The sequence below is a fragment of the Zeus faber genome, assembly GCF_960531495.2.
Source record: "Zeus faber genome assembly, chromosome: 19".
NCBI lineage: Eukaryota > Metazoa > Chordata > Actinopteri > Zeiformes > Zeidae > Zeus > Zeus faber.
This window is the reverse complement of record NC_137206.1, coordinates 2,349,966-2,374,699: the sequence shown is the minus strand read 5'-3', so window position 1 is coordinate 2,374,699 and position 24,734 is coordinate 2,349,966. Positions and strand designations below refer to the sequence as shown.

Below are 24,734 nucleotides of genomic sequence, written 5' to 3'. Positions count from 1 at the left end.
AAACGATAACAATTGCGATTCACTTTCTGCATCGCGCTGGACTCTCCACGTCAGGATGGAACTCATTCGAATCCATGGGGTTCTACCCATGACCTGCGGGGGGCAGCACCGCGCCTTCGCTGTGTCTCGATCCTGCAGCAAATCAACCAGAAGAAGAAGTGTGACATGCGCAGTGCGCTCCAGCTCCGCGGCCGGCAGGACTCGGTGGATACTTCCACCTTTTTTGGGGGTTCGTGACGTCAGAAAAAACGGTTCCTCAGTCAGACCGCGGTGTTTGTTTTACAGTCATTTAGTGATTTGCAGTCATTCGGTTATTTACAGTTATTTACAGTTATTTACGGTTATTTATTCGGTCTGCCGTTCTGTTTGGTGGAACAACGCGGCTTCCGTACCTGCATGGCTGAGGGCTCCTCAGGTAACCTGCTAGCAGCTAGCCTGCTAGCCAGTATGACAGCTATAGCACCATACAAAACACGAGTTAATGTCCCTTTTTAGGCAGCAACCCTGAAACAAATGGTGTGTTTTGTTTTTTTTGCTTACAGTGTAACGTTGTATTATCTGTCTACGTAGAGCTAAAAGCAATATCCAGTTAGCCAATGCTAACCATAACCAAAACAACCGTTAAACAACCAGGGACCACCTGAAATAAGACATAATTCAATATGTAATTCATCTAATAATTCTTCTGGGGAAATATTATATCCCCAGATCAAAATGTACTAACGCACAGCGCCCAAATTCTATGTTTCAAGATTCAAAACGAAACCAAACAAGACATTGAAAAAGTTGTGTTTTTTATAATTAAAGAAACATTTAAAACAATACATTTGTGCTCACTATTGATGCCTGTATTTACATTAGCACCCGTGGTTCGTTGTTGTACACAAATTATTTTCTCGTAATGATTATAATAATAATTATAATCATAATAATAATAAACATCCAGGCAGTTCATGAATCTCTACAGTTCGAATATATAACTGATTAAATCACACAGCCGGGCAGATCGATGATTTTTATGACTCACGTGGTGAAACTGAGTAAAATCAGTTTCAGTTTCAGTTAATGGATTAGTGGTTCATTTCTAGTTCTGAGCTCAAGCAGAGTACGTTCAGCCTTTATAGTCTGATTGGTTTGCAGGTTTCACTGTGATTGTATATTACTATTGGTTCACACCCTGTAGCCATATTACAAGATTAACAATAAAAACTGGTTTAGTTACTTATGCTGTATATTTAAGCATTTCACGTCCTACTTGTACGAATGTGTGACAAAAAATACTTTGAATCTTGATATTGAATCATTAACTCACTGCAGTGACTAGATCCATATGTGTGCCCGGACCTAACCAACCGTTCCTAGCATATAATGATAAAAGATACTTTATTATATAGAGCTTAATCCAGGATTTTGGACATAATCCAAGTTGAAATATTTTATGTAGGAAATTACAGATACCCGTATCGGTTCTGATACTTTGCTCCTGTACTCTGAAAAATGTTGAGATACTTAAACCCGATTCCAACGTGACCTTACATAGCTGCAATTAGTTCCCGTGTCATGTATTATTTTTCAAACTCTGACAGTTTCATGATAAATCAGTTTTTGCTGAAACATTGCAGACAATAATTACATTTGTGAAAATAATAAACACACGTGGTCTTCAAAATCAGTGATTAATATTATTTGAATTGAGAGTGTGAGTACTCGTGTCGGTTCTCTATGGTGTAATTGTACCCCAGATTAAGGACTCTGTACTCACCAAAATGCTGTAACTGCAACCCTAATATTATGTGTGATTATCATATGCTGTTGACCATTTCTCAACTATAAAAAAGGATATATTTTTTGGTTTCCTCAGATCCGCCCCAGCTCACTCAAGATGGGCCATCCCACCAGAAGCGTTATGGCCACGGATCCAGGAGGGGACGACCGCGACCGGCCCGCCACACCAACCTGAACGTCGACTCCCACATTGCCGCCAAGCCCCACGGGCACTTCCAACTGGGCTCCAAAACTAACTTCTATGACCACGACGGTACCGCCGGTGGACAGAACTACCAACATCACTATCAGCACGAGGAGGGCTCCAGAGGGCGAGGAAGAGGCGGGGGAGGAAGAGGAGGGCGAGGCAGAGGTTGGGGGAATCACGGGTCGAATAGGGGAGGGCTGTTAGGTTTCACTGGGGGTGTGGGTGGCCCTGGCCCGCGGTGGCAGAGGCCCGGAGGAGATGAAGGCCCATACGGCGGCAGCAGTAGAATAAGCGCTTTCTCCGGGTCGGGACACCCCCAGTCAGAGAGGCCTGACTGCCCCGGCTGGCACAGGGAAGATGTAGGCCATGATCCAGGCCAAGCCAACGAGCACCAAAGCACTCGGACCAAAAGACCCAATAGGTTCAACCAGGAGCAGGGGGGAGGGGAGCCCGGCATAAGGGGAATCAGAGATGCACACCGCCGGGAGAACCAGAACCAGGCCGCAGTGCGGGACTTGGGCTTCTCTGGACTCAGAGCAGGAAACCAACACTCAAACTTCAGAGAGAGTTCCCAGAGAAGCTGGAGAGGAGCGGAGTCCACCCACAGCGACCACCACAGGAAGCACTTTGAGCCAAACCGACGCCAAGGACCCATCAAGCCGCCCAAGCCTTTTCCTGAGGTGGAGCCCGGCTCGGGGTCAGACGCCACCGCCGGGGATGAACCGAGGCAGCCAGGCAGGAGGGGCTGGGGTCGGCAGCCCCCCCCCCAGGACAGAGGGCCGCGCAGAGCCCCCCACCAAGAGCACCGGCCCAGCCAGAAGAAGTGGGATCATGTCCCCAAGAGCAAGGAGACCCAGACGGGTAAGGCTGGAAACATATCTGTATTGATGCAAGGCTTTTGATAAAATCTCATTCCATCTTGTATTGTTTTAATGGAGTTCGAGGGCATCAAGAGAAAAACTTTGAAAACAACAGGAAAAATGAATCTGATTTCCTGATTTCTGAATTGACATAGTCTTGACATTGTGTCATATTTGTGTGATAGTTCAGCTCCTTCCCCTCTCTCTCTCTCACCCGCAGGGTGTCTGATCGAGCAGCTCTCGGAGGAGAAGTACGAGTGCATGGTGTGCTGCGATGTCATTCGGCTCATGGCGCCGGTGTGGAGCTGCCAGGGCTGCCACCACGTCTTCCACCTCAACTGCGTCAAGAAGTGGGCCAGGTCTCCAGCCTCCCAGGCCGACGGTAGAACCCCCTAGAAACACGCACTCTCTCTCTATCTTTTCCTACTCTCTGACCAAGCCGCTCATAGCTAACCCCACACAGAACAGAACAAAACAGTTTTTCAGAAGGGGATTAGCGGGGTGGCTGTGTGTGGGGCTTTATTTTGCAGCTAAATAAAGGTAGAAGAAAAGCAACATAACATCCACTGCCGCAGAGCGCTGCAGACAATAACAGCAGCTGAGACAAAGATCAATCCAATAAACACACTGTTTGTTTCCAATAGTCAGTTCTGGTGGGTTGTCTATCTGACGGATATACCGATTGGGTTTTGGTCCCTGGCGAGGCTAAAATATATGAGTTTGTATTATATCAGAGTCCACAATGCAGAAGTCTGATGCCAAGATCTGTATCAAATATGTCCTATATTAAAGAAAGCAATTGTATTTTTGGCTTTTTTTGACAAATGGAAGCACATTAGATCTCTCTGATGCAGTGGTGGCAAACCTCTGGTCCCAGGGCCCATGTTGCCAATAGATCCCCATGGTGCAGCCTGTAAATGGTTGATGAAGAAATTGAGATGTATTCAAAATGAATTCATAAACAGTACATTGCATTTTGTAATTAGATTTTTTTTTTTTTTAACATAAGCCCTTATTTATGATTTTCTTTGATCGTATTCAGTCAATTAATAAGCTTTTCTCCCATTTTGGGATACTTTATGCTAGTGATTACAACAGATTTTATATTAAAGCCGGTTGGTCATCACTGATCTCATGGATTTTATGTCACTTAATCTGTTCTAATGCGTCCAAACAAACAGTTTGTGCTGCTCAGTTAAAGTTTCCGGGTCAGGTTGAGGATTCAGAATTGTGTGAGAGTGTCGTTATTTCAACCCAGGTAGAGATGTTGGGTGAAACTTGTAAATTTAACTCTGTGTTTCAGATTCAACTGAAGGCTGGCGCTGTCCTGCATGCCAGAACGTCTCTGTCAAACACCCGACCTCCTACACCTGCTTCTGTGGTGAGTTCACCCTTAAAGAAATCTGGAAATATAACAAAACACAGTGGAGAGAGTCGTCTTCCCCACGTACCCCCCCTTTTTCCTCCTGCGTTTCCTCACCAGGCAAGGTGACCAATCCCGAGTGGCGGCCAACTGAGATTCCCCACAGTTGCGGTGACCTGTGTGGGAAGAAGAGGAGCAGCCTGGACTGCAAACATGCCTGTAACATGTGAGTCCGTCTGCTGCGGTCAACACGCATGTTTCTGCTGCTGCTGATATAGACGGAAGGAAGGCTGTTGAACCCGCCCTCTCTGTGCCGTCTCTCCCTGCAGCCTGTGCCACCCTGGTCCCTGTCCACAGTGCCCTGCGTTCATCACCAAATCCTGCGTTTGCGGCCGAACCAGGTACAGCGCTACGTGATGCTAGGCATCGTCTAAAAGTCTGTGAAAGTATTACATACATTTTGCTCAAATCTAGGTCTAAATGGTGCATCGTGTAGAATTTAGTGGCATCTAGCGGTGGATTGCAGATTGGAACAAACAGAATCCCCTCCCCTAACCCCTCCGCTCACCCCTCCCTTTCCAATGACGTGGGAGAAGCTACGGTGGCCTTGGGGTGCAACGAAAAACATGAAGGTCCTCTCTAGAGCCAGTGTTTGTTTTGTCCCTTCTGGGCTACTGTAGAAACATGGCAGCCTCCGTGGACGCGTATCTGCTCCCTATGTAGGTATAAGGGGCTCATAAAGTAACAAAAACACAATTCTTATTTTCATAGGGTTGTACACTAATTAAAACATACTTATAGATATTATATTCCATTTCTGCCAAGTCTGTTCCTTAAATTATCCACACTGCACCTTTAAAATACATAGAAAAAGTTGGGAATTGTATTCTATTGGCTACATTTTCTGTGTAATGATCCCTTTACATGACACCTTTTTCCAGAATTGAAATAAATTTATTTTATTTGAATTGTATTTATTCAATTATTTAGAGACTGGGCCAAATTTAAATAAAAGTAATATAGCTTTAAATCTTGAAGAAAGGAGATGTATCTCTTTTGATACGTCTTAGAGATGAGATCAGTGTTTCCAACCTTTTTTCTGGCACGGCGCACTTCTTACAACTAAATAATGCCACACTATTTATCCTGTTAGCCACTACCTAGAACCACAAACATGTATAACTGCTGAAAATATTGTGGCCTACTTATCCTAAGACAGGGTTAGCCCTAAGACATAAAAACTATGAAATAACACAAATTGAATTACGTAGTAACCAAAGAATTGTTTAACAAATCAAAAAAGATTTTAGAGTCTTCAAAGTAGCCCCCCTTTGCCTTGCTGACAGCTTTGTGGTAGTCCTGATGTCTTCACTATTATTCTACAATGTAAAAAATGGCAAAAATAAAGAAAAACCCTTGAATGAGCAGGCGTGTCAAAAAGTTTGTCCGGCACTCAAAGTCAAATCCCTGTGACAGTCGTTGGTTGAAAACATCCTCAAAATGCATTTTTTTTTGTTGTGTCGTCGTTCTCCTTGCAGCCAGCCCATGCGCTGTGGCCAGGCCACCGTCCTGCGCTGTAACGCTGTGTGTGGCGCCGCCCTCAACTGTGCTCAGCACACGTGCCCCGAGGTGTGCCACACCGCACCGTGCCAGCCGTGCCAGCTGCTGGTCCAGCAAGGTGAGTCCCACTGCTGTCCAACATCTTGGGAGACGTGGCTTGAGTCCAGGAGTCCAAACACTTAGAGTGCCAGTTTTTTGTCCCATTGGAATATGACTGGCATAGCGTGTTTTATGTCATACCGTTTGCAGTTTTATCCTATTTATAATAAATTACATTGAATTAAATTAACCAGCTGTTAATCCCTTGGAAAACAAACTGTATCAACCAGTCTATTTAACATTTGAGAACTAAATAAGGATGGATAAATGAGGAAGGTTGTGTACACTGTGTCATTCAGGCAGGTTAGTAGACAAGTATGTTGAGTATTCATATGTTGAGGTTGAAAAAGCTCTATTTTTACTTAGATATGTGACTTTTTCGGGACAACAAATAGACTTGCCCATTTGAGGAGACACAAGGTACACTTTACTTGCCCGAGTGTACCAGTTTTACAGTACCAACCCCTGCAGAATATTTACACTTGAAAGGAGACGGTAGTAAAACACATTCATTCAGAATCACTGGATGACTTCTCTGAGCTCCCCTGTGAACCCGCATTGGAAAACCTCTGGCCTAGAAGAATGAACAACTACTTTAAACTGTTGTTTTTTTGTCTTTTTGCCTCGATGCAGTTTGCTACTGTGGGGTTGCCTCTCGCGAGGTTCTGTGTGGGACGGATAAAGAAGGATTTGATGGCACGGGACATTTCTCCTGTCAGAAAGAATGTGGGAAGTAAGTCTGAGCGTTGATGATGATGATGATAATAAGAAACAAGCAAAAAGGGGAATTAACAAAAATAAGTAAATATACTCAATTTTAGTTTTGGGTCATCAATTTAGAATGGGGCACTGAAGGATCACAATCTTTCCTCATTGAATGATTTTCAGTCATTATTCCTCTATAATTATTGGTCTCAAATTATTCGAAGTTAAAGCAATTCTCAGATAATTCTCTAAGTAATCCTCATAAAGTGTGGGGTTCGAGGGGAAGCTCCCATCTGATCGGGACCCAACGACGTCTTTCCACTGGACACCGATGGCTCCTCCTCTCTCTGCGTTCCCTCTGACTTCTCTGCCCGTTTCCCAGGACGCTGGACTGTCAGGCCCACCAGTGCCAGCAGCTGTGCCACACCGGGCCGTGCCAGCCCTGCCCCCGCTCCCCCAGCCTGGTGAAGACCTGCCCCTGCGGCCAGACGGCCCTGGCCAAGCTGCTGGAGCTGGGCTACCCCGAGCGCAGGTCCTGCTCTGACCCTGTGCCCTCCTGCGGGAAGACCTGCAGCAACCCCCTGGTCTGCGGCTCCAACGGTGAGTGAAAGTACACACTAAACTATTTATTCCTGTTCTTTTTTTTCCCATAATATGTGCTTTGGAGCTGTTTATATAATGTTTGTTTTTATTTTTATTATTAGTTAAATTGATTGCCATTTATTGCTACTAGACGTGGGCTGGTTTCCAGGACCAGGGAATAAAGGTTCAAAGTCCACGTGGTGGTTTTGATATGTGTAGTTTTGGTTATCATGTTACTCGTTAGGCCAGTAGCGTTCTAAAAAGGCGACAGTCTGTGACTCTGTGATTACATTTTATTAAATATATTATTATATGCCTGCTCATGGAAACTGTTTGCAAGGAATTTCCTTCTGTGGTCAGTCTTTCTGTGAAGTGTCTCCAACTTCACTGGTGCTTATTCATTACACAGTAGTTGTGTTGACCTTCTGCCGTCATTTGTTCAGCCGCTTTCTGACAAACATTCAAATGATCTTATCGCAGGTTTGATAATTGTTCATTCTAATGAAATAAAATTAAACAATGGTTGAAGTTTAACTATTGATCATTTTGCTGGGCGCCCTATAGAAGCTCCTCAAAGCCCCCTGGGGTGGTCCCACGTTGAGAACAACTGACTCATGTCCTCTTGTGTCATTTCAGACACGTTTCATTTCTGTGACTTGTTGTGTCACGAGGGCAGCTGTGGTCCCTGCTCCCTCACCTCCACCGTCAGGTGTCGATGTGGCTCCAAGACCAAGGTGAGGCCGTTTATATGCACAACGTAGTGCTTTGCCTTTTTCAGTGTTTTCTTCACTCTCACTGAAAATTGAGATGTGCAATATACAGACCACAAAGGGCTGCGGTATCAGCATTAATGTGGGTAAACCAGAGGTAGAAATTCCGTGTTCAGAAAATAAAAATCCGTTCCAGGATTTTAAGTCAACCGTGTGGATTTGCTAATCGTTCTGATTGTTTTTTTTTTTTTATGTGGACTGTGAATGAATTGTGTTGCTGCTTTTTTATAGCTACCAAAAATGGAGGGGATCTGTTAAAATTTCGTAAAAAAAAAAAAATTCATAACATCCCTAAAAGTCTTCAAATCAAACTAAGTGCTTACACGGTCATTTTTATAAACATGTTTATTGGCGTCAGCAACCGCTTCCTGTTGAAAATGAGATTCTGACGCCACGTCGTCAATGCTTAGTTTGAAGTTTCTCAACGTCCACCAGGGGGCGTTACGTTGACTCTTGTCCATTGACTTTAATGACGTCTGGTGGAGCCCACGGAAGTCAACTGACTCCCAGGCGTTAGCTCTGTTGTTTGATTGCTGATTACATCCCATGATAAAACAAACAACAATTTTCTGTTATTTTCTAGGAAGTGCCATGTGCCAGCATCCAGAAGGAAGGTGAGATTCAAGAGCCTTGTGTTTTTAGAAGCTGTGGAAGTTCTGTCGTTTCACTTAGTTTTGTGAAAATGAACTATTTTTCTTTCCTGAAAAACGCTTTGTCTTGTGACCCCTTTGACCTCCAGAGGAGCTGGTGTTCACCTGCGACAAGCGCTGCAGCAAGAAGCGAGCATGTGGCCGGCACAAGTGCACGGAGCTCTGCTGCGTGGTGAGAAATATCTATAGAATTTAAAGTTTTACAAAAAATGATCGTGTTTGGATTGTATGGCTTCCTCGTTATACCTTGATACGCAACTTTGCAGCCTTATCTCATGATAATGAGAAGGTATATCGGAAGGAATTGTACTTGAGTGAATGAATATTGGACGTTATCATTTTACCTCATTTTATTTCACTTTTTGTCTTTTGGTGGGATAGCATCATTTATATGAGTAATTCTGAAATTATGAGAGGATATCATCCAAAACCCTAGGAGTTGAAAGTTAAATATATAGGTGAGATTTATTTAGAGAAAGGGTTCATTTCTGCAGACAAAATGGTTTATTTGGTGTTTTCCGGGCTGGAATGCATATAGAGAGAGATTCATAGGTAAATGATAGAAACATGGAAATAATACTAATACTATACTCCAAAGTGCTTTACTTTAATAGAAGGAAATAAAATAATGATAATACATCAAAAACAAGCAAAATGCATTTCATAGAACTTCACTGACAGTGACTTTAGGTTCTTCATGTATCTTGTCAGTAAATCCCTAAAATGCGCGTTTGTGTGTTTCCTGCAGAACGCCGAGCACAAGTGCCCTCTGATCTGCAGCTACAAGCTCAACTGTGGCCTCCATCGCTGCCAAGAGCCCTGTCACCGTGGCAACTGTGGACCCTGCTGGCAAGCCAGTGAGTTTCCGACGTGCTCCGTTTTTAAACCGAAGATAAAAATCCATCATAGCCCAATTTGTCTGCAGAGTGGAGATACGATGTCTGAGAGAAATTAATCCTCCCAGTTCAGCGTCACGAGCACAAAGGCTGCTTTGGAAATGACGAGAAACCTGGAATAAACAACTATTTTGCACTGCTTTGTACAATACCAGTCAGCTATGATGAGGAAGACGATGATAATTATAATAATGATAAGAAGAAGGAAAATATAATAATAGTAAAAATAAAAAATATATAATAATAAATAAATATCTTAATAGCCTTTATTTGTAAGGCACCTTCCACACAACATGCAACTCAAAAATAATTTAGATCCTTTTTTTATAAAAAAAAAAAAAAATGTAATCCTAGTTGACTCCATTCAAACCGTATTTTTTGATAAATTGGGGGTCATCGTTTTACAGATTGGATTTGCTGGAATATTAGAATGTCGCATGTCACGTAACCTTTACTTTTGAAGGTCTTGCTCTATAAAGTATTAAGACAAAAATAATCAGAAATTAAGATTTATTCAAAATTGATAAATAAAAAATGTATATTTATATATTTCCTTAAATTAAACCTTTATTTATAATTTTTCATCATCTTGGTTGAAAAGGTTAATTAAATACCAAGCTTTTGTACAAGGTGCCTGTAGGTCCTTTAGGAAGTCCTAAAATATATTTAAATTCTATTTTATAAATGAACAAGCTACTGTTGGTCTCTGAGGTCCCCAAAACATGTTTTTGAAATGTTTGAAGCCATTGTAAAATGCCTCAAAGCCATAGTGTTCCAAAACGGGCTGTTTTTGTGTGGGAGGAGCCTCCCTCCCGAGGTCGCTCGTTCTGTGAGCCAATGGGGTTTGGTCTGTGCTCTGCATCCCATTGTATTTGTAAACTCTACCTGAGTTCACCTCATCAGTACTCAAATCCCTTTCTGAACAAATTTGAGGCGAGAAATAATCAATCCAGTTGCTGAATCTTCATCATATTAGATCTACAGCCTCATTTAAAGGTTTGTTCCCACTTTCGTTGCCGTGCTTCAAGCTTGAGAGATACAGATATTGCACCGCGACGCACCGGGAAAATTAAATAAATACGCCTACAATAAAAAAACACAATTTTTATAGGTTATGTTTACAGTATATTTACTGCATATCCTTATTTATTTTTTTATTTTTTTAAGAAAGTGGAAGTGGAATTATTGACTTTACTTTTTTTTAATACTTAAATTTCCATCGTCTGCAGTTTCTTCACAGACAGTTGGTATTAATTCTTCTTTTAAAAGATTTGTTTGTTGAGTTACTCAGATGGGAGGGGGCGGTTCTAAATCTACCGAAGCCAAATGTGACTTGGGGGTTGGCTGCAAATGTGAACGGGTTTTGTGAAATAGACAGCGCACAAAAAACTGATTGAGTTGTCTTTTTTTTACAGTTTGTGTGTTAGTAGGTCCATGAGAGACCCGATAGATGTGTACAAGCTCTAAAAAAGTGAGTTTTGCATAATAGGTGCCCTTTAATTAGTCTTAAATTAGAATTTCATGAGGTCGTCTTCTTTTTTCCTTCTGCATAAACAATAAATCTGATTTCACTTATCCATACATTTATTTTAGTCAAAATGAGTCCAGTTCTTCTGCATCAGAATCAACATTCTGAGAGTTGATTTGTACCACAAACCGTGTCTTTAAATGGGAGTTCAAAATATGTTTGTGCAGGTTTTGAGGAGCTGACGTGTCATTGTGGGCAGAGCGTGCTGTACCCCCCCGTCGCCTGCGGCACGTTGCCGCCCGAGTGCAAGAACCTGTGCACCAGGAGGCACGAGTGCGAGCACCCAGGTACACACCAGGGCACGGCCCCCCCAAGTACACTCACTGGCAAGGTTCTGACCAGGTCGTTGAGGTCTTCCATCCATCTACTAGTCTTCCAAAGTCTGTTTGATTTGAAATTGTTTCAAAATAAGTCGTCCTTCAAACGATGTCGGTTGCAATTACTCCATCACACATAAAATGACATTAAAAACGAATGTTCGATAAATGGACCATATTTACTATAAAAAATACTTTAATATGGCTACTACACATATGTTGCTTAATTTTTTTCTTTTCATATTTTATTTTTATTATCTCCCTCTCCTTGACTTGCACCGTTTTGTTTTTTTTTGTACCACACAGGGATGAATAAAGTTTTATCTTCTCTTCATGTCTTATGGTAACTCTGCTCGTATCCCTCCTCGTCAGTGTTTCACAACTGCCACAGTGACGAACGCTGCCCTCCGTGCACCTACCTGACTCAGAAGTGGTGCATGGGGAACCACGAGGTAACACCGCCCTTCACCGCTCATGTTTCAAGTTCAAGTTCAAGAGATTATTTGTCACATACATATACATACGGTCATACATATATGCAGTGAAATGTCATGACACCCGGTGATGACGCACAATAAGCTCTATAAGCTCTAAAAATACAAAAATATACCAAAATGTGCGTAATCGACACAAGGTTTCAGTGTACTCGCATGATGATGATGATAATAATAATAATAATAATAATAAACTTTATTAATGGAGCGAGGTTCAAATAAAAGGAGACAAAGGCCTTCACAAGAAAGAGGACACAGAGAGTTAAAAAAGTTGAGACAAAGAATCAAAACAAACTACTTCTGAAATAATAAACAAGTCATTTATAGACAGACAGACAATAACATAAGGAGAGTCCAAGAGCAGATTATAAAGCTACTAATTCAAAGCATTTAATTTTAATATTATTTTTTTATGTAAAACATTTAAAATCTTAGTGGTAGTATGTATGTATGTATGTATGTATGTAGTTGATTTTACTTGATTTAATATATTTAATGAGACAGTACTTTTACTCTTTTAAAAGTATCAGTACTTTTACTCTTCCTAAAGTCATAGTGTGCTACACCTCCTGAGTGCCGCTCTCCTCCGCCCCCGCAGCAGCGCAGCAACATCCCGTGCCACCTGCAGGACATCTCCTGCGGCCTGACCTGCAATAAGACGCTGCCCTGCCACATGCACCGCTGCAGGCGCATCTGTCACCGCGGCGACTGCCTGGCCGAGGGCACGTGCACGCAGCCCTGCGCCAAGCCCCGCCCGGACTGCGCCCACCCCTGCGCCGCGCTGTGCCACTGGGGCAGCGACTGCCCGCGCAACGCCTGCACTGCCAAGGTGGGACACGGCGAAAAAACGGGATCTGGATTTAGATGCAAAGGGTCACGATGCGACATCGATGAGATGCATCACGATACGATTCCTTATTGGTTGACACACAGCGAGAATGAATTGCTGCTGACTTATTCAGTCTGTGCCATTTGACGTGCATTAGGAAACTATTTCACAAAAAAAAAATCTGCCTTAGGCGCTGTCCACATTCATGGATTTAAAAAAAATCCGTCCCAACAGAAACAGTGTTTTAGGAACTGGAAACAAAGCTTTTGAAAAAGGCCTTCCAGGATCGAGATTCTTCAAAACCTTTGCAGGTTTTCCGCGTGTATTGGTGCCTACGAGCGACAGGGTGTTGTTTTCCGTGTCTACACTCGGAGGTTCAAAGTCTCTCCAACTTCAGAAATGGTTCCCATCCAGAGTATTACGAAGGAGCTCGGTACGCTGTTTTTGAGTTCACGTTAATCTTAACTATGTACAAGAAACATTTCGTAACTTGGCCAATTTATCAACGTATGTTTTCGCACTTGGTTCTGTGTTTACTAGCCAGATAAAACATGTTGGATATGGGAGTCGCCTTTAAAAAATGACAGTAGCTTGACAGAAGGCGTGTCAACAGGTTGTGATTGGTTGAGAGGACAGTGGGCGGGGCCACAGGGAAAGCGGCCTCTTTTTATTAGAAGACATTTCCTGTGGTGTGTTTTGTTATTCATTGATTGCTAATCTTCCATCTTCTCCGGGGCCATTCTACATTGATGCACGAGCCATATTTGGGCCCCTGCGCCTCCAGTTGCATTGACCCCGGTGTAAACTATGTCTTATGGAAGTGCATTACAAATCTATTCTATTATTAGCTTACAGTGCATCATGAGGTCACTGTCTTCCTGAGGGCCCCGAGGTGTTGGATTGCACAGAGTTTCCATTTACTCTGCTCGAAATGATTTGAGTATAATTCAGTAAAAACCAAAGCAGGTCCCGGCGGCGGCACTGACGCTGACCTCAGACGCTGGCGGTTAGGAAATCCACGGACAATCGTTAAAATGTCACATTAATAACAGTGAAAACAGTTAGGTCACATCAGGAGCTCTGTGTGCAAGTGCATGAGTCATTTGTTTCTCAGAATCCTTTTCACCGTTCTTCGCTGAAAACACGCCTGCGACCACGTACTCCGCCCGAGTCGCGTTCACGTTCTCCGTACGTCCCACAGGTGGCGCTACAGTGCGACTGCGGTCGCCGAAAGGAGACTGTGATGTGTCCGGAGGCAGCGAGCTCCTACCAGAGGTGCCGCACGTTTACATTCTGTATTTATGCTGTATTACTGCACGATTTATTCCACTATTTCTGGTTTGTAGCTTTCGGCTTTTTTTATATTTTAAGCGATTTTTTTTTAAAATCTTTTATTCTTTTATTTTTATTTTTATTTTTTTATTTTATTTTTTCCCAGACAGTTTTTCTTTTCTTTTTTTTGTTCTAAATCGAAATCTGTGTGTGCTGGTTTTCTCCCGAGGAATCCGCCTAGTTATCCAGCCTTATCCTTCTTAAGTATATAATAATAAAACATTTAATAACAATAAATAATATAATTTAAAAAAATTTAATATATAGTTTTAACTGTAACCCGACCCCTGCAGGTATGCAGCCATCGCCATGGCCAGCAAGCTGTCGGACATGCAGCAGGGAGACTCTGTGGATATCGGCCAGTTCATCACTAAGAAGGAGCTGAAGCAGGCCAGGTTCGGAAATGATAATAATAATAATAATAATAATAATAATAACAATAACCTTTATTTGTATTGCACCTTCCTTACATGACATGCAACTCAAAGTCCTTCACATTAAAAGGCAACCATTAAATAGTAACAATGCAAGGAAAGCAAACAAGAAAAATGCATTTATACGAAGCAGAATATTAAATTATATTTAATGTGATATTTAATATACGACAAAAAATTATATCAAATGAAATAGAAATAAAGCTATTTAAAAAAAAATACACAACATTGCATTAAAAGAAAAATCTATCAAGCAAAATGCATTTATGAAGGATCATCGTCGTTCCTCAGCAAATTATTGAATTTAATTATTGAATTCATGTAATTCTCACTGGTCTGGTCTCAAGGTTCATTTGAACATTGTGATTAACCTTCTAAATGACTGTTTAGCATGGAGATATGATCTTTGTTCTTTCTTAAACATATTAAATATTACCATTATATATTTGATAATAATCTTCATTTTTAATAATATTCTCTTGTTAAAAAAATGCTACCATTATATAAACGTGCCCTGAAGACTGTTTGAGAAATCCACTGATATCAGGAGGAAGACAGATGGTCCAAAACCCAAAAGCAACCACAGCTTAATAAGGGAAATTCTGATTCAAGTCTGAAGACCATGCCCAATGTTTTTTTTGCATTGTGAGCTGTTTCATGTTTTTCTTCGGCACTCCCTCATGCAACACATTCCTTCCACAGTCATGGCCGCACGTTTTCTACAGATGTATGGTAAAATAAAGTTGTTGGAATTGGAATTTGCGGGTGCTGGTGCTGTTTCAGGCTGGAGTGCGACCAGGAGTGTGCCACTCTGGAGAGGAACCGGTGCCTGGCCGAGGCGCTGCAGATCGACCCCTCCGTCGACCCCTTCAACATCCGCTCCACCTCCAAGTACAGCGACAGCCTCAAAGACGACGCACGGTGCAGCCTTTCATTCTGCAAACTGTCCGGATGGATGGATGGATGGATGGATGGATGGATGGAGAGAGAGAGAGAGAGAGATAATTTTTTCATCTCTGGTGGGAAATTTCAGTGTCACAGCAGCTTGCATCAAAATAGGCAATAATAACAATAAAAATACAGATAGATAAAAAATAAGCCAATATGGCGTACACCTCAGGATTACCTGAAAGAAATGGCAATATACAGTAAAGCTAAAGGATTTACTCAAAGATGGGAATGTACAACAAAGATAACAACAAATATAAACCTAAAATAAACAATATACATTAAAATTGGCTATTACAGTAACCTACTGAGATACACAGGAAGTGTAAGCCTAGAATTAACAGAAAAAAATCCAAAAAAGCAAGAATAAATAAATAAATGCACTAACCGAGAATGAAGTAGAAGATAGGAAACTATCTTCTCCAGTTTTTTGGAGAAATTCACTTTTTGTCTGTTACCCGGATTCAGGCGACGAGGTCGACACCAGTTTCATCCCTGTGTGTCCAGTGCAGAGAGGGTGACGGGCTGCATGCTAACCGTGTTAGCACACCGCATGGCTGCAGAGGGGATCAGCTAGCCTAGCTGCTGGGAAGTGACCCAGTCTCTCAAACCCAGAGTTATTTCAGCTTTAATGCTGCGTGGTGGAATATCAGGGATTTTCATGGTTTGTGCAGGATAACAAAAACAAATGAATAGAAAAGACCTCCATCATTCATTTAACACTTTATTTTTATTCATTTTTTAAGGAAGGAACTGAAATTTGTCAGCGACGTCGAGAAGGAAATCAAGAATCTTGTTGAGCTGGCCAATAAGGTAATGATATGAAGATGGTTCAGTTTGATGGATGCGTTGAGAGGCGTCCACTAACGGGACCACCCCCGTGTCTTCAGGGGAAAGTCTCCAGGAGGAGCCACTGCTTCCCGCCCATGAAGCGCGACCACCGCAAGATGGTGCACGAGCTGGCGGAGGCCTACGGCGTGGAGAGCGTCAGCTACGACACGGAGCCCAAACGCAACGTGGTCGTCACCGCCATCAAGTAACAATCCTCAGTTCAGCCGGGGCTCGGGTTAGGACACGGATCAGGTCTCATCCTAAAACACACCTTTAATCTGGACTCACTGAAACAGCCTCTCAGCCGTGGTCTTAAATATTCCCAAACTTGTTCTGCTCCTGGTTTAAAATGTCCGATTTCCAGAAGGAAGATTAGAGCTAAACTGGGTTTTAGTGAAACTTCAATTTAACTTTAGGACGAGCGGGCGTGGCCCCCAGGTGGACCGGCTTGAACCCCTCATCACCTCGCTCCAGGACTTCCTGCTCTGGGACTCATTCATCTTAAATTAAACGACGTCTCAAAGAAATCTGTAGATTCTGGATTAACGGAAGCAGGATTATTTTAGTTCTGATCAAGATTTATTTAGTCTGTGAAACCAGCCCGGGCAGTCGGACACTGAACTGGCTGGTGTCTACAGTGTGTTCTTCGCCTGCTTGTTGTTTGTTATTTTCTAATGAGAAGCAGTGACTCCGCTCACGCCGCTCTGATGTGATAAACAGCTTTAATGGATCAAACGAGGCCATGTCCAGGCTGCGTCAGGGCGGAGCCACAACCTTCTATACGTCCATTCAAGATTTTTATTAAATGACTAGATTTGCTTTTTAAGATGTATATATATTTTTTGTCTTTAACCCTCCTGTCAGTGTCCTGTTTATTCTTTTATTACTTTGTTTTTGTCTTTTACAATTGCGGCGCCGACTCTTTCCATGAGCGTCGGCAACATCTGCTTCCGTGCTGTTTTTCTTTATTATAATTATATCATAACAAAACGAAAACAATGTGAAGTCGGTGAATGCAAGCCAACCTTGATGGAGGAGGGAGACAAGGATCTTTTCATGTGTTTGATCTCGTTACGTTTCCAGGGGGAAGTCGCTCTGTCCCAACACCACGCTGACGGCCCTGATAGAGCGAGAGAGCAGCGCCCGAGCCCCGCCCCCCATCGCCCACATCAAGCAACACAGCAGCAAGTACGACTCCTCCTCCTCAGCAGTATTCCAAGCTAAATGAAAGGCTCGCTGTCCTGCAGCCCAGACCTTGGTTAAAAGGTTGCTGCTGCAGCTTCTCGCTGTGCGTCAGTACGGTCCAGTGGAGCAAAAAAAACCTTTAAATCTCTTGATTTTGAGTTGTATCACATTTCATTTAAAACTACTTTTATCAATACACATTACATCCAGAGCGTAACGTTGCTGTCGGCCATAGCAGGTTGCCAGTAGGAAGCGACTCAACGTCCTGTTTCTAGTCTCAGGTGTAGCCAAAAGAGAGATAAAAAGCACAGTTTTGGCCTTTTTTCCCCCGTCTGACATATAAACCCTGACTATAATGTAAAGTTTCCAGTTTTTTCCGGAAGGAGCTCGAAGATTCTCATTGAAAGGTTTGGACCTTTGCCCTGTCGGACGGCATGGGAACGCAGGGAGAAGCTGCAGCAGCGCGCTACGTTTCAGCCAGGTTGTTGCTAGGCAGATTTAAATAAAGGCCGGAGTTGGAAAAACAAGAGAATCTATCATTTTAAAAACGTAGTCTCTCATCAGGTCTGAAGTGTTTGAGGGAGTTTTCCGTGATATTCTACATGACCAAGTATAATGACATCCAGTAGCAAAGATAGAACACCAGACACGCCTGAGAACGTGACGTCATCGCACTGACTCTAACGGCGACCGTTCACTTCAAGCCAAACAGAACTTTCTGAGTAAAAAGCAGCGAATAAAAGGACGGCCTCGGAGCCGCTGTTTGTCTTCCTTTGGATTAACCTGAGCGATGTTTGGGGAAAGGTTCTCCGGTCGTTGTTTTCTCCTGCGGGTCCTTGTTGTTCTGCGCCGGCAGCTCTTTGTAGCCTTGTGCTTCCTGTTCCTGGTCAGGGCCGACGGGGGAGGATCCTGGTCCAAGATGGTGAAAGAGGAACCGCTCATCGATTACTTTGACGTCCAGGATTAAAACTCTGCCGCCCTCCGGAACCTCCATCCTGGGACGTCGGGGGTCGTCGTCGTCGCTCCTTCGCAGATAAATGCAAATGTTGTGTTCACTGCGTTGGTGCTGAAATGGAAGCATCATGTCTGAGCCCGTTCTGCAGGTTCCCCCTCGCACGGCGAATAAAAGCAGTATTTGGGAAACAAAAGATCGGTCCAGAGACGTTTTTCTGTGAAAGGAGGAGGAAGGTGACGACCAAGTCATACAGCACAATATATTTAACTGAGTGGATATTTTGTGGACGATAGACAGCCAGACAGACAGACAGACAGACAGATAGAATGATAGACAGACAGACAGACAGAGAGATACTTGATTCATCCCTGCAGGGAAATTGCAGTGTCAGCGTCAGCGAACATTAAAAACTAGGCAATAATAATGGAGCAATGGAACAAAAAAATATAGAGAAGAAAATGAAAATATACTGGAAAAAAAGTGAAAATGTACAATAAAAGGCTTCACTGTCGACTAAGACATGAAAATATACACTGAACCTAATAAATACGACAAAACAAATGATAAACTTAAAACAATAACATCAAGATGAGGAAGTAATAAACCAACCAAAAAACATTACATTGGAAAACAAAAAACTTTTGATTATCACGGTTCATAAGTTATTTACACACAAGCAATATACGAGGCAATCATTAGTAACGAGGATGTTATGAAGCATTGATTACAACGTCTGGAATAATGTTCCTTAAAGACGACGTTTAACTAATTCACCCAAAATCCCAGATATTATCTATTCATATCGCCATAGCGATATTAAATCATATTTGACTTGGCTGGATTATGGATTATTTTGGGTTATGTCGGACAGGAACTGACGGCCTCTCAAAGAGAGTTTTTCTTTTAAAAACGTTTTAAAATATTGGAGAACAGCTTCGTTTCGCTCCCGCCCACCTTCACTTGACCCTGTCGTCGAAGGCCCCGGGACCCGAAACCGTTTGTTTGGCCCCTAATGAATATTTCAAGGCGGCGCGTCGACTGCGAGCTGCTCCTCAGACGGACAAAAGGAGAGAACCCGAAGCGGAGGCCGAGGGATCGGCCTTCGGGGCGTTGGATCTCGCCTCTGCTGGGCGCGGCTGTGGCCCTGTGCAATGCAGGACCGGCGCTTCACGTTGGGGTTTGGGTGGAGTCCTGGCGCTCCAGGACCCAAGGTGGACACATCGACTCCACATTCCTACGTGGAAATCGAGCGCGTACGAATCAGATATCGGAAAACGGGACTTCCGTCTAAAACTCAGAGATGGGAATGTGGCGATCGCGGCGCACGTTCAAACCCAACTTTATTCGTTTGGGAATTCGAGGAAGTTCTCAGTTCTCCATGTACGGTTCAAATTGGGCGGGTTTGACCCCGCCCTAATTAAGACTTGGAACCCCCCAAACGAGGTAAAAACAACAGGTTGGGGCGGAAACGTTTATACGTCCTTCTTAACTGTCATCGTGAACATAGCAGTATATTTCCCGCCGTTCTGCCTGGAAGAATGTTGTAGTAGGTTTTCAGACACCCCTGAGGTGGACCGTACCATTACGCTGAGCACTGTCCTCCACAGCTCAGGTCACAGTCGTTTTTATTCCAAACAAAGCCAATAAAAACACACACCATGAGTGTGTTTTTATTGTAGGTGTATTTAATTTCCTCTGTTTTCTAATTCAGCGAAAACAAAATTAAGCCTGTGCTTAACGGGGACACTTTCTCAGTCCCTCCTCCCCGATTGTCATTCGTTGCATAATTCGAACTCCGTCTCCATGTCCTACTAGAGAAGTGTCTCCATACTGTGCATGTTGGTCCACGCACTCAGGGAAACCCCCGCCCTGTGCCGCCGTGCCCTCGAGCAAGGCACGTAGGTGGGCGAGGCCTCCTCCACCTCTCGAATGAGTTGAAGGGAAAAGCAGCTCGGGGCGGTTCCCTGGAAGCGTCCTAAGATCCGCCTTCCCTCCCTGGCGGCGACGCGTCACGCCGGTTAAATCGTTCCCGCCGCCGTCGCTCCTCCGCCCTCCCACGTGCAGCACGAAGGCACCGGCGAGCGTGGAGAACCCGCCGGGCGCCGTTTCCCCTCCGCCTCCCCGCTCGCTGTCGGATCCGCGGCCGGGGGTTTGTTTCCCCTCCCGATCCGTCGCAGATGAAATAAAAAAACGGATTTTTATTTGCTCTGGAGGCCGTAAATCATGTGACTCATGCAGAGTGAATGTGCCGCATGGACGCGCGGGGGGAGAATACGCTCCAGTGTTATTTATATTCCTGTTCCTGAGGCCGCAGTTAAACCTGTTTCCTCAGACTATCATTACTGCAGCAGCCGTGTGGATGTGGATGTGGATGTGGATGTGGCCCTTCTCCCTTCTCTGTTTCCTGTTTGCCACATGCATCTGATTTGTGAGGATGGAGCTCCGAGGGCCGTTCCCCTCCCGTCGCACTGGATATGGGAGGAAACCGTTCAGTCTGTGACACTTTGGAGGCAACGCCGTCGCGATGCCTCAGTTTTTCATTCTTGCCGCCGGAAACGCCTTCCTGCATTTTGGTTTTTACCTTGTTTAACTGCGCCGGGTCATTTGTATGAAAGCAGCCATTTTTGTTTTCTTCTGCTGCCTTTCTCGATATTTATTTTTTCATATAATTTATGAAAATAATAAAACTAATAATATTGCATTATATTAATGTAAAGCACTTTAAGTTTCATGTTTGCATCAAAGGTGCTATACAAATAAAGGTTAATTTTATTATTATTACTACAACTATCTGAATGATAACAAATACTATATACGAATACTAACTACTTCTACTACTACTACTATTTGAATGAATGAATAAATAGATAAATACTATACTATATACGTACTATAATACTAATACTAATAATAATAATAATAATGATAATAATAATAATAATAATGACAATACTAAATACGTACATAATACATATACTATATTCGAATACTAACTACTACTACTATTTGAATGAATGAATAAATAGATAAATACTACACTATATACGTACTATAATACTACTACTAATAATAATAATAATAATAATAACAATACTAAATACATACATAATACATGTACTATATTGGAATACTAACTACTACTACTATTTGAATGAATGAATAAATAGATAAATACTACACTATATACGTACTATAATACTAATACTAATACTAATAATAATAATGATAATAATAATAATAATAATGACAATACTAAATACGTACATAATACATATACTATATTCGAATACTAACTACTACTACTATTTGAATGAATGAATAAATAGATAAATACTACACTATATACGTACTATAATACTACTACTACTACTAATAATAATAATAACAATACTAAATACATACATAATACATGTACTATATTGGAATACTAACTACTACTACTACTATTTGAATGCTATTATTATTATTATTTTGATTATTTCAACAACAACAACGCTGAGTTTAAAAAGGAGAAGCGGACGGGTGTGCGCATGTCTTTGTGCGCAGTGAGGCAGGGAGGTAATTTGCAGACGCTCCCTGGCCGCGCAGCCCCGGCAGCGACGCGCCTGCGCCCCTGCACCCGCTCCCGCACCCGCGCCCGCACCCGCACCCGCGCCCGCGCCGCGCTCCACCAGCCCCGGATCCGCGCACCGACTCGCGCCCGCCCCGACCCGACCCGCAGCGCAGCGCAGCCCCGCTCCGCCGCCCGCTGTGCCCCGGCGATGTGGAAGTGACGGAGAGCCGCCCCCCGCCCCCCACCCCTCGTTTCGGTTCTCCCTCGCCGCCAGCCCCCGGAGGAAGTTGAGCCGAGGCGGATCGGAGCCCCTGCAAGCCCCCCCGCGGCGGAGCTGACGGTGCGGTGATGGAGAGGAAGGTAAGGGGCTGGGTGGTGGTGGTGGTGGTGGTGGTGTGCGTGCGTGCGTGCGTGTTTCTGCTGCTGCGCGGTGCTGGCGGGCGCACGGGCTTTCGTTCGGCTCCGGCCCCGGTTGCGCGGATCCGCGTCCACGGTCCGGTGGCCCCGGCGCGGGGATGCTGCACCGTGCGCGGGGCGGGGGGTGGGGGTGGGGGTGGGTGGGGGTGGGGGCCGCGCACGGCGCCCGGGGACGTGCGTAGGGATCGACTATGTGGAGCATCCGGAGCTGCAGCATCGCGGCCCCACCGGCCTCCTCCACCTCCACCCGCCGCCCCCTCCGCCGCAGACAGAGCAGCGGGGCAGCCTGGTTAACCTTGACGGGTGGTGTGGGAAACAGACACTTGAGGAGTGACGGGGAGGGGGCTGCTCCGTGGATCCCTCCCTGTCTCTCCCTCTTCATCCTCCTCCATCCGCTTCCTCTTCCTCCACTTGACGCGTCATCCCCACCACCATGCAGCCCTCCTCCACCCTCCTCCTCCTCCTCCACCCTGACGCCCGGCTCTGGGTCCAGAGTGCCACAGGGTTTTCTGTTTTATGACTTTTTTTATTTATTTACAGGAAAAGTTTCTCGTTGCATATTTTAACAAATCCCGTCTCTATTTCCTCCGTCTTCTTCTCTTCGGGTCCGTTTTATTTCTCAACCACATTGTGTAGAATTCAGCCGTAACCCGGAACCATCACAATCAGGGTTTTTTTGGCCTACTGCCGTTACACATGAAAAGCATTGTCTGCGACTCTCAAATTACAAACAGAATATGCAAAACACATTGTAAAGGGCGAAAAAAATAAAACAAAGTTTGAGGAAAAGAAGTAGATGCACGAAGTAAGTGCGGCCGTGCGAGCAGCACAGTCGCCATCGGTGACAATTTCAGGACAGAACGTACGATAAATGGTAAAAAAAAAAAAAAAAAGTTGCCACGAAGAGTTTAGGGAAAACCACAGTACATTCAGTAAGACCTCCACCCAGCGAGCACTCTATTAGGAACACTCGACTGACGCTGCGTGGAGGCTCGCCCTGCTCTCCAAACAGCCTGGGCTCCTCTCGGCGTGGATTCCTCGCGACGTTGGGAACATTCCTCGGACATTCCGCTCCGCGTCGACACGGTTGCGTCGCGCTGCGGCTGCAGATTTGTCAGCTGCACATCGATGCTGCGAACCTCCCTTTCTCGGTCACGTCCCGGAGGTGTCGCGTCCGGTTTCTGATCCCGGCGACCGAACGACGCTCGGACCCGTCGTCACGTTGGTGGGAACGGGTTGGAGGCGACGTTGGCCGCGAGGCGGTGCATGGTCCTGCCGGGAGGAGCCGTGGGACGAGGCTCAACTGTGGCCATGAAGGGATGCGCACGCTCAGCAATAATACTCAAATAGGCTGTGGGGCTCAAACCACCGTCGATGGGTGTTAACGGGTCCAAAGTGCGGCAAGAACCAATTCCCCACATCATGACACCACCACCACCACCACCAGCCTGTACTGTTGACACAAGGCAGGTGCGTCCATGGATTCACGCCGTCGCCGCCAAACTCGACTGCACCCTCCGTGTGAAATGGAGGTCGATCAGACCGGGCTACATCGTTGGGTTTTTTGGGCGAGCCCGTGCCCACCGCCGCCTCAGCTTCCTGTTGTCGGTGGTAGAAGGTGGAACCCGAGGTGGTTCTGCCGTTGTAGTCCATCCGCCTCAAGGTTCCACGTGTTGTGTTGACATGTTGCTCTGCTCGCCACATTGTGCAGAGTGGCGGTCTGAGTGACGTAGCCTTCCACTCAGCTCCAACCAGTCCGGGCGTTCTCCGTTGACCTCTCATCAACAAGTCGTTTCCGTCCGCAGAGCGTCCGCTCGCTGGAGGTTTTTTTTTTTTTTTTGTTTTTCCGCACCACTCCGACTAAACTCTAGAGACTGAGATCAACAGTTACAGAAGCGCTCAGACCAGCCCGTCTGGCACCAACTATCCCGCCACGGTGGAAAACACCGACATCGCGTTGTTTTCCCCGTTCTGATGGTTGATGTGAACATTAACCGAAGCTGCTGACCCCGATCTGCAGGATGTGATGCACTGCACTGCTGCCACACGATTGGCGGATTAGATAACTGCATGAATAAGTAGGTGTACAGGTGTTCCTAATGAAGTGCTCAGTGATAAACTGTATTTACAGCAACATGGCAAATAGTGGCGATGAATAAATAAGGATGGAATATTGTTATTATTATTATATTATAATATTATTATTATTATTATTACACATGACTTCTGCAAAAACATAAATAAGTCAAAACAATCTTTGAAAAGTTTTGTCAAACTGCGGCAATCATGAGGCTGGAATCCTCAAACGGTGTTCTGCAACTGCAATGGATAGAGATGGATGGAAGGATATAAAATACAATAAAACCCAAAGTTGGCGAGAGGATGGAATAAAATGTGAAAAGATACAATATACCCGGTGATAAATAATGATAATAATAATAATTATAATAATAA

The 24,734-nt window shown here is 44.3% G+C and overlaps 1 protein-coding gene across 1 annotated transcript; it reads left to right on the top strand.

Moving 5' to 3' along the window:
* Positions 1 to 217: 217 nt before the first annotated feature.
* On the top strand, positions 218 to 18,503 carry nfx1 (nuclear transcription factor, X-box binding 1). The gene is made up of 23 exons (XM_080020259.1): positions 218 to 415; positions 1,862 to 2,833; positions 3,053 to 3,214; positions 4,136 to 4,213; positions 4,316 to 4,421; positions 4,525 to 4,596; positions 5,734 to 5,873; positions 6,488 to 6,587; positions 6,942 to 7,159; positions 7,778 to 7,875; positions 8,495 to 8,525; positions 8,651 to 8,733; positions 9,310 to 9,418; positions 11,153 to 11,272; positions 11,675 to 11,754; positions 12,395 to 12,625; positions 13,827 to 13,900; positions 14,251 to 14,352; positions 15,175 to 15,312; positions 16,086 to 16,152; positions 16,230 to 16,375; positions 17,254 to 17,358; positions 18,247 to 18,503. The coding sequence occupies exons 1-23, from the start codon at positions 397 to 399 to the stop codon at positions 18,320 to 18,322; spliced, it is 3,327 nt and encodes a 1,108-aa protein (XP_079876385.1). The 5' UTR covers positions 218 to 396; the 3' UTR covers positions 18,323 to 18,503.
* The last annotated feature ends 6,231 nt before the right edge of the window (positions 18,504 to 24,734 follow it).

Excerpts from the sequence above, each read along its gene's own strand:
- nfx1 (XM_080020259.1), top strand. Across the intron at positions 4,214-4,315 it reads CTCCTACACCTGCTTCTGTG|GCAAGGTGACCAATCCCGAG; the intron begins GTGAGTTCACCC and ends TTTCCTCACCAG. Across the intron at positions 17,359-18,246 it reads ATCAAGCAACACAGCAGCAA|GGCCGACGGGGGAGGATCCT; the intron begins GTACGACTCCTC and ends GTTCCTGGTCAG.